This window comes from Erythranthe guttata, chromosome 9 (assembly GCF_056151865.1).
Source record: "Erythranthe guttata isolate IM_541 chromosome 9, IM_541, whole genome shotgun sequence".
Taxonomy (NCBI): domain Eukaryota; kingdom Viridiplantae; phylum Streptophyta; class Magnoliopsida; order Lamiales; family Phrymaceae; genus Erythranthe; species Erythranthe guttata.
The window spans coordinates 6,985,248-6,996,157 of record NC_142541.1 but is presented as its reverse complement, the minus strand read 5'-3'; the positions used below and the strand labels follow the sequence as shown (position 1 = coordinate 6,996,157).

Genomic DNA, 10,910 nt, shown 5'->3' with positions numbered 1-10,910 from the left:
TTACATATATTGTCTTTTAATAATTTCCACCTATCGGAGGAAGCGATCGGTAGTAAATACCTAAAACCGGATCAAATGTTTTTTTACAAGCATTTTATACAAATAAAACCACATAACTTGGTTGAGAGCCAACACAATCCACATCTCCTCCATATGATCTCTTCCCGATTCTCAAGCTCCATTCTCAACTTCATTCCTCGAGCTCCAAATTGGGTATACCTACAAGCCTACAACACCTATATGATCCTTTGAGGACTCAATGAGAAACTTGCAGTATGATCGAATACACATAACACATAGAGCATGCATATATACATATATTTGTATTATATGTATCCATACAGCATAAATTAAAGAATTCATATACTTTCCTTTCCTTGTCAAGCGCATAAAGTTAGATAAATTCCCACTTTTATAACCCTATGATCGGAGACCATAGAGTGAGAATATCCCACCTTTATAACCCTATGCCATGACACGTATTGAAGCTTATAGAGTAAGAATATTTCACATTTATAACCCTATGATCTCAAGACCATAGAGTGAGATGTTCTCACTTTTATAACCCTATATCTTCAACACAATAATGAGAGACATGCATGACATGAATAATCATCGGAAATCCCTTTGGAAAAATCAATCTAAATTCCCGATAAATAACCTCATATTTAATGAATCCGCCTATCTACGTGGGATCAAACCGCCCCTAGGCCCTACGTACCGACTCGCCGTACCCCGGTTATTTACGGTATCCTCGAAAGATTTTCCAACATATTCTTACCTTTTAAAAATCATGATACTTATGCACCCACGCGTGCACCCATCCACTTACTCTTTTCTCATTCTCACACCCAATGATCAACTCATAAACAAACAAGATCACATAGCAAAACACAAATAAAGTTCCACATAGTCATTTATTCACATAGTCATTTAGGCATAAAAATATAACCCATAATCAAATACAAGCAATAACCGAAATCTTAACATGCAAAGAAAATCTATAATCAAAAGTTCATTAATTCTAACATTTTTCAAGAACAAAGTCCAAGACTTTCATCTTTACAGTTTATTCAAGTCTTTCCACTAGATCTTCACATGCAAGAGTCTTTTACTCAAGTTTAGCACAAATTCTTAGTTCTTTTATCAATCTTCATAGAAAACACAATATCTTAACATGCAAGACCTTAAATCAATAATCAATCACTAGATGATGACGTCCAAGACATTTAGATCATCAATCAGTCATTAGATCTTAACATGCAAGACCTTAAATCAACAATCAAAGACTAGATTAACACATGCAAGACACTAATTAAACCAAATAAGCAACTTATGCATTTTTTACCCCAAAAATTCGAAAGTTTCATAGTTAAGCCAAAGATTCAATTTCTTTTCACAAATCAACAATCCATCACTAGATAAACCCTGCAAAATTAAACCAAATAAAAAACTTATGGAATTTTACCCAAATTTTCGAAAAACATAGAACTTCAAGAACAAGCTTATCTTTTCTAATTTAATAAATTAGCACATAGAGGTGGTAAAATAAAATACTAATATTTTACCGAAAATGCGAGGTGTTACAATCTTCCCCCGTTAAAAAAAAATTTTGTCCCCAAAATTTGTACCTTTTTCAATTAGTTCTGGATAACGACTCACAATTTCATCCTCAAGTTCCTACATTGTCTCATCCGGAGAATGGTTTCTCCAAAGGATTTTGACTAGGCGAATTTCTTTGTTTCGGAGTTTCCTAACTTTTCGGTCTAATATTTGAGAGGGTTCTTCTGTAAAGGATAGGTTCGGAGATAAATCAATTGGTTCGGTTTCAAGAATGTTGTTTGGATTGGGAATATATTTTCGGAGCATAGAGACGTGAAAGACATTGTGGATTTCAGATAGTAGAGGTGGTAGGGCGAGGCGATAGGAATGGCCACTGATTCGGTTGAGTATTTCTAAGGGTTCGATGAATCGAGGGCCTAGCTTTGCTCATTTTCCGAATCGAATTATTCCCTCGAGTGGAGCGACTTTCAAGAATACGTGGTCATCGGCTTTGGATTCCATGTCTCGTATTCTCTTATTCGAGTATTTTTGTTGGCGATCTTGGGCGGTTTTCATTTTCTCTTGAATATTTTTGATTATGTTGACTGTGTGTTGGACTAGCTCGGGTCCTAATAACTTCTCTCTCCTACTTCGTCCCAATGGATTGGAGAATGGCATTTTCTTCCGTACAATGCTTCGTAAGGTGCCATTCCGATTGAAGATTGGAAGCTATTGTTGTACGAGAATTCGATGAGAGGTAGACGGCTTTCTCAATTGCCGCCAAAATCCTTTATACATGCTTTAAGCATATCTTCGAGGGTTTTGATTGTCCTTTCCGTTTTTCTGTCGGCTTGAGGATGGTATGCATTGCTAAAGGCTAGACGGGTTCCCATCGTTTCGTGCAAGCTTTTCAAAACTTGAAAGTGAATCGGGGATCTTGGTTGGAGATGATTGAAATCGGAACTCCGTGGAGTTGGACGATTTCTCTGATAGAGTTTGACCAACTTTTCAAGACTAAAAGTGGTCTTGAACAGTGAGAAGTGTGCGGACTTAGTTAGGCGGTCGACTATTACCTATATCGAATTGAATCCTTTAAGAGTTTTCGAGAAACTTTGAACAAAGTCCATGGTTACTCTTTCCCATTTCCATTCCGGAATAAGGTTGGATTGTAGAAGTCCACCTGGCCTTTAGTGTTTCGTTTTGATTTGTTGACAAATTAGGCATTCGGATACGTATTTGGCTATACTATATCCTTCTTCATTCATGGCCACCAATACAATTTCTTCAAGTCTTGATACATTTTAGTTTTACCCGGATGGCAAGAGTATGGAGTTTTGTGAGCTTTGTCGAGAATTAATTCTTTTATCTCTTTGCTTGCCAGAATGCAAATTCTCTCTTGAAATCTTAGGAGTTTGCCGTTGGTCGTCGAAAAGTTTTGATTTTGACCAGTTGTTAAGCTATAGAGTGTTAGATTATATATTAAGAAAAAGGAGAAGAGCAAGAAGAACATAAATCAACGGCCTTGCTAACCTCCAAAACCGAAACCCTCCTCCACCTCCTCCACCTCCTCCACCTCAAAATACAGCCCCACTAGACATCTACGAGAGATTCTTACAAATGCATCCTACCGAATTCCACGGCGTCCTTAATCCAACCGTTGCCGAAGAATGGATCAAATCCCTCGAAGTTATCTTCGAATACATGGTGATGAACGACATCGTTCGAATCCATTGCGCATTATTCTTATTCAAGAACGAAGCCCGAAATTGGTGTCAAGGCGCAAAGAATGGGATCGATTTAGCAAATACCACTTGGGAAGCTTTCAAAGTTCTTTTCTTCGAAAAGTACTTTTCCAAGAATGCCCGAGCACAAAAGCTTAAAGAGTTTCTCGAACTCAAACAAGGAAACCTACCCGTTGCCGAATTTCCTCGCCGTTTCGAGCAAGGAAGCCTCTACACACCTTTCATTTCCAAAGACAACACCGAGAAGATGAATCACTACCTAAGCGGCCTCAACCCGATAATCAAGCGTGACGTTCGACTAACCTCCGCTTCCATAATCCATAGAGTAGTGGATAAAGCCTTCGAAGCCGAACAAGACGAGATGGAAATCCGACAATGGAGACCTCCTCACGATGCCTCTTCTTGACCATGGAAGAAACTAAACCTCAACAAAGGAAAGAAACCGATCAACCGAGCGGCCGTGACCCCGAGCAACAAACCCTTTCGCCCCATAAATGCAATCGGGAACACTCAGGCAATTGTGTTGATGGGACCAACCATTGTTTCCGATGCAAGAGGCCCGCACATATGGTCCGAGACTGCCGAATCGCCCCGAGGCAAGTGTTGGGACGAGTATTCCCCTTGCTAGAGATCAAGCCGAAGCCTACCCGTCAATGATCGCATGTACCGTTAATGTCTAAAATAATTCCGTGTATGCTCTCATTGATTCCGGATCAGCTCACTCATTCTTCTCAAGTACCCCCGTTGCCGAACTTCGTCTAGTCTGTAGTCAAGCCGATGCGTTGTTTAGCATACTTATTCCTTCGGGTGATGAACTTAAATCCAATTTCATCATCAAACATTGCCTTATTCAGATTCATAACCAAACCCGAGCCTCCGATTTGATCGTTCTACCCATTAAACATTTTGAAATAATTCTCGGAATGGATTGGTTATCAAAATTCAACGCCCAAATCAATTGTGGTCATAAAACCGTTCGTTTCTCCTTACCGAATGTAATTTTTCTGGAATTCCGAAGCTCGTAAAATCCGTAGATTCTTATCATTTCCGCCATCAAATCAAGCAAACTTATTTAAAAAGGACACCTATATCATTTGGTGGAAACTCCGGACGAAGATAAAACCGACCTGTCCAAAGTGCCAACAGTTTGCGAATTTTCCGATGTCTTTCCCAAAAATCTCCCCGGTCTTCCACCCAATCGTGAAATCGAATTTGAATATTATTTGATCCCCGACTCCGCTCCTATCTCTAAGGCACCTTATCGCATGGCACCATTAGAGCTAAAAGAACTCAAAGACCAAATTCAAGATCTTATCGATAAGAAGTTCGTCTGCCCCAGTTTTTGCCCAAGGGGTGCCCTGGTACTCTTCGTGAAAAATAAAGATGGAACCCTCTGAATGTGTATCAATTACCGAGAACTCAACAATGTCACCGTCAAAAAGAAATATCCCTTGCCAAGAATTGACGACCTTTTCGACCAACTTCAAGGCTCCACGGTCTATTCCAAAATCGAGAAGGAAGATATTTCGTTAGTGTTCCGAACTCGTTATGGCCATTACGAATTTGTAGTGATGTCGTTTGGTCTAACCAACACCCCAGCAACTTTCATGGATCTTATGAATCGAATCTTCCGCAAATATCTTGATCAATTTGTGATCATATTCATCGATGATATCTTATTCTATTCAAGAAATGACTAAGAACATCGGAACCATTTGGAAATGGTGCTCCAAACTCTCTGAGAGAACCAACTCTATGCGAAATTTTACATATTTGGGTTTTGGCTATGACAAGTCCATTTTCTTGCCCATGTAATTTCCATGAATGACATAGTTGTCGATCCAAGAAAAATTGAATCCCTTTGTAATTGGTTAATCTTTCGGAATGTCGGAGAAATCCGATGTTTCCTCGGCCTTGCGGGTTACTACTGACAATTGGTTCCGAACTTATCCAAGATAGCTGCTCCACTCTCTCGTTTGACCCAAAATAAAATCAAGTATCAATGGAATCCCGAATGCGAGTTTCGTTTCCAGGAACTCAAGAAACGATTAACCTCGGCACCAATCCTCGCTTTGCCCGATAAATTCGGAAACTATGTGGTCTATAGTGACGCCTCCAAACATGGACGCGGAGCTGTCCTAATGCATAACGGGAACAATATTGCCTATGCCTCTAGGCAATTAAAATATTACGAGAAGAATTATCCAACGCACGACTTAGAACTCGCGGCAGTCGTGTTCGCCCTAAAAATTTGGAGACAATTACCTCTACGGAGAAAATTTTTCGATTTTTCACCGACCACAAAAGTCTCAAGTACTTCTTTACTAAAAAGAAACTCAATAAGAGGCAAAGAAGATGGATTGAATTAGTCAAGGACTATGATTGCGAAATACTTTATCTTCCTCTCGTGCCAATCTTTCTTTGACTTTGAAACTACTGTCTCAAAAGATTGCACAAAGTTTTGTTGAACGCCTCTGCTAGACCATTCGCAACCGCATTATACATTGAAGAGTTGTGTTGCTTAAATCCAAATTGCACACATAACTTATCCATCAACTTGTTGTAAAATGGTCGTCCATTATCGGTAAGGATATATCGAGGTATTCCATATCTAAAGATAAGATGAGAACGAATGAACCCGACCACTGTTTCCTTCTTCACTTGTTTCAAAGGAACCTCCTCTGCCCATTTGGAGAAGTAGTCACCAACTGCCAATATATAAGCGTGACCTCTAGACGACTTAGGAGAAACAGGTCCCACGACGTCAAGACCCCACGAATCAAATGGTCATGAACCAACTGTAGGATGTAAGGGCTCCGGAGGTTGGTGTATAAAGTTCGCATGTAATTGACAAGCTTCACATTTTCTTGCATAATCCAAGAAATCTTTGACCATCGTAGGCCCATAATAGCCCATTCTTATAATTTGAAAGTGTAGCTTCGGACCCGACTGATGAGCACCATGTTAAGTGTATATATTTTACACTTTATCGTATCTTTTTATTTGAGCTTTTGGTGTGTTTTAACGATAATTGGTGCTTAAAAAAGTTGATTTATTGTATTTTAGGTACAAATTGAAGAATTGAAAAAGTATGGGGTCAAAACTGCAATTTTGGAGAAAATATGGGTCAAAAGTGAAAAAATCAAAATTCTGAAGATTTTAAGCTCGGACCCCCGTCCGAGTTTTAGTTTAAATTGTGGGACCCCCGTCCGAGACTCCGAAGTTGCGCAGTAAACGGATTTTAATTGCACAAGGAAACTGCCTTCTTCCCCAAGTTCTTCACCCTATATAAGACCAAGTCAAGCACACAATGGGATTCTTTTTACGCAATTTCAAGAGAAACAAAGCAATAACGAAGACGAAGAATTCGAAGACTCCAAGCATAGATTTATCGTCTATGATTTATTTTATTTGTGTTTTTTCTTTAATCATGAGTAGCTAAATTACTTATTTCTAAGATTTTATTTGGAACCCTATGTGGGATTTATGAACCCTTTTCTATGATTTTATGCAAGTTTTAATTCCGGATTATTTCTTCTACTTGTTTTATTAAGTTCATGAAACTGGCCACTTTATGTGCTTTTATGTTATTGTTAATCGCCTGAATCGGAAGATCGGGTTAATAATTAGAACTGTGGTAGAAGAGCCTTTGTGGTATTAACATAGGAATATAGTTAATCTCTTAGGTAGCCATTATTGAGATTTGTGCTTAATGCTGTGTTCTAGAATTAATTGCATAGGAATATAGTAATTGAATCTAGGGTATGAGAATCGTAATACACGCGGAAGCGGGTTACGATTATTTTAGCATCTCAGGTTAATAATCCGGGTTAATTGCTTGCATAATTGAAGGAATTGGGGGAAATAATAATCACATAGGGGGAAGAATAAAATCCTAGGCTTGTTTACTCTGATAAATCTTAGTGTTTAATTTGCTTTCTTGCTTTGTCGTTTTAATTTGCTTTTTAATTTAATTTAATCTAGTTAATTCTTCTAAAGTCGATTGTGTAGGGTGGGCTTGATAATAATTGGTAGAATTTAGCGTCTAGGATTTAGTAATTAAATATTCTCTGTGGGTTCGATATCCGGACTTAATTGTCCACTATATTACTTGTACGATACGTGTACTTGCGTGTAGGTTTTCGGCCAACAAGTTTTTGGTGCCGTTGCCGGGGAATATTTTAATTATTTATTTTATTCTAGCTCAAGATTTTAACAATTTTCACGATTCACCCATTTAATTTTCGTTTAATTTTATTTTTGTTTTAGGTACATTGTATGCGCAGGAGACTCGATCTTGATAGAGAACCGTTTGATCCCGAAATCGAACGTACTTTTCGAGCCGCTAGGAGACTTCCACGCGCAAACAATATAATGGAGGACGAAGAACGAGGGTAGCGGGTAATTTACTCAATGCCAACGGAAACCAAATCCAAGATCCACCCCCTCATCTTCCGTTACAGCCAGCAGTTAGGACACGGGCACTTCAAGATTACATAATCCCAACTCTAGACGGATTCCGCCCGAGCATCCAATATCCACCGATTGAGGTGCACAATTTTGAGATCAAGCAAGGCCTCTTGACGATGCTCCAAAATAACAGGCTATTTAGTGGATTGGAAGGTGAAGATCCCCATCTTCACATTGTCAATTTTCTAGATACCTGTAATTCCCATCGTCAAAACAGCGTTTCCCAAGAGGCGCTTCAATTAATTCTCTTCAAGCACTCCTTACAAGGAAGAGCTCGCCAGTGGTTGATGTCCCAAGCCCCCCACTCTATCTCGTCGTGGCCTCAACTCCTCAACCTTTTCATGAAAGTTTATAGCTCACCTGAGAAGGACGAGAGAGTCCGACGAGAGAGTCCGACGAGAAATTCATAATTTCGTCCAAGAGCAAGGTGAGCAGTTATACGAGGCATGGGAGAGATTTAAAACTATTTTGCGGCAGTGTCCAACACATGGAGTCGAACAATGGCGGCAAATCCACATCTTGTACCAAGGGATCAACGAGAATGCACGAACCGTTTTAGATGCCTCAACCGGAGGCAACTTCATGAGTCAATCGATACCGGATGCATTTATCATGTTGGATAAAATTGCACAAAATCGGTTTGCCAAGTCAAACGAGAGGACGGGTAGTGGAGCCAAGAAAATTCCCGGAGTGTTGGAGTTAGATGCAATTACGGCCCTTCAAGTTCAAGTGACCCAAATCGCTCAACAAAATCAACTCTTTCTGCAGCACATCAAGGCAAGTCCACCACAACAAGTCCAAGCTATCGATTCTCCATGTTGTGAAATTAGCGGTGGAAATCATTACACGGTCCAATGCCAACAAGATGTGGAATCGCTCAACTACGTCAACAATGCGCATCGCCAATTCCAAAATCAAGGGTGGAGATCACAAGGGCAATATGGAGGAAATCAACAAGGCCAAGGATATCAAAGACCTCAAGGTCAATACCAAAATCAAGCCCCTCATCAACAAAGCTTTCAAGGCAACAATCCACCGGCCCAAAAATCAAACACGGAGGAGATATTGGCCCAATTCATGACTGCTACCCAAGCCTGGCTGCGGAATTTGGAGAATCAAGTCGCTCAATTAGCTTTGAATCAAGAGAACCGTCCGCAAGGAGCATTGCCATCGAATACGGAAGATCCTCGAAAGCAAAAGTTCGAGACGTGCCAAGCTATCGATTTCAAGATCGAGAAAAAGGAAGATATTCAAGTCAAGCCACAAGTCACTGTAGATGCATGGGTTGAACCAATCCCATATCTACAAAGATTGCTAAGGAAAAAGGTTGAGGTCGAGACATGCCAAACAGTCACCTTGAAGAACGGTAAGCAATTGGAGGAAGCCCCACGAAAAGAGAAGAGAAACATGGTAATCGAGAAGCCGAAGGTGAATGAGGAAAAAGAATCAACTCATGAAGAGCCACCATCAACGGTGCCTTCACAAGTCCCTCCAATTCCTTATCCTCAAAAATTTATAAAGAAGAAGCTCGATGCCGAATATCAAAGATTTTGGGACAAGTTGAAGGAAATTCGCATAAATATTCCTTTCATTGAAGCACTTCAAAAGATGCCAAAGTGGGTGAAGTTCCTCAAGGACCTCGTGAAGAAAAGTAAGAAATTGCTAGGGAACGAGATGATCCAACTCACGGAGCAAATTAGTGCAATTCTTACTCGACCTCTTCCACAAAAACTCGGCGATCCAGGTAAGTTTACTATTCCTTGTACTATAGGAGGTAAAAAATTTAGATCGCTCATTGATTAAGGTGCCAGCATTAATCTTATGCCGTACTCTACTTTTAAAAATCTTGGGTTAGGAAAAATTGAACCGACGGCTATAACTCTTCAATTAGCCGATAGATCTTTAGTTTACCCAAAAGGTATTTTAGAGAATGTGCTAGTGAAAGTCAACAAAATTTATCTTCCCTATCGATTTTGTTATACTTGATATAGATGAGGATAGGGAGATACCTCTTATCGTAGGGAGACCTTTTTTCGCCACGTCGAAAACACTGATTGATTGTGCTAGTGGTGATCTTACAATGACTGTTCATGATCAAACAATCAAATTTAATGTTTTTAGTGCTAATAAAAATCCATGTGATAATAATGATTGTTTTGCTATTGAACTTATGGATTTTACAGCTCATGAAAATTTTGATGTTTTGAACTTGGACAATGGGGAAGTATCTTTGAGCGCAGGAGATGATGGCAGAAACGGGAATCGGACGGAGCAAGTTTACTTCATGGACTCAATTTTAACTCCTCCGAGAGAAATTCATATGAGTTTGAGTCTTAATGGCGATGAGAGTGCAAGGAAGATGTTACCACCCAAAGACTCGAGCAAGTCACGAGAGAAGGATGAGTCAAGCTCTTGTGGTCGTAAGGAGAAAGTCAAAAGGAAATTGCACAGAGGATAATTGGTGTTATTGTGCAAATCACGGCTGTGGTTATTCCCAAAGAGGCGCAAATCAAAGTGGTCGGTACCATTTATTGTCCAAGAGATTCTTCCTCACGAAGTGGTCAAAATAAAGGAGCGAGATTCAAATCGTACGTTCAACGTGAAGCGGAACCGGCTCAAACCATATTGGGAAGCGAGTTAAGATTGCCAAGTGACTTCGGTCACTTTTGCATGAAATTAAAGAAGCAACGTCCGGCTGAAGACTTTAAACTCAGCACTTCTCGGGAGGCAACCCGAACTTTATTGTTTTTCGTAGTTTTGTTTAATTTTTCGTTTCGTTTTTATTGTTATAGGCATGCATTCTAATTAACTTATTTGAATTTTAATTTTCAGGGTCGAAAACATGGTCAGGGGGTCCAGACGGCAGTCCGAAATCGCAAGCAAAATCCCAGACGGCCGTCTGGGAAACAGAAGGCATGTTCCACCAGCACAGCATGTGGGACGGCCGTCCCAAAACATGAATATTTTGTGGGACGGCCGTACCAAAACCAGGAAGAAAAAAAAAATTCGGATGGCCGTCCGAAAATCAGCACAAAAACCTGGACGGCCGTCCGACTATTTTTAGGGCGTTTAAACTTTTAAAAAATTAGATTTTTTCCCCCATTATTTCCTAAACCTTCCTGTTTCCTTCTCTCAAACTCCTACACACAAATGGAG

The 10,910-nt window shown here is 39.9% G+C and overlaps 1 protein-coding gene across 1 annotated transcript; it reads left to right on the top strand.

Moving 5' to 3' along the window:
* Positions 1–3,159: 3,159 nt before the first annotated feature.
* Positions 3,160–3,690, top strand: LOC148767962 (uncharacterized). Its single transcript, XM_088822715.1, has one exon. The coding sequence runs from the start codon at positions 3,160–3,162 to the stop codon at positions 3,688–3,690; it is 531 nt and encodes a 176-aa protein (XP_088678841.1).
* Positions 3,691–10,910: the final 7,220 nt, after the last annotated feature.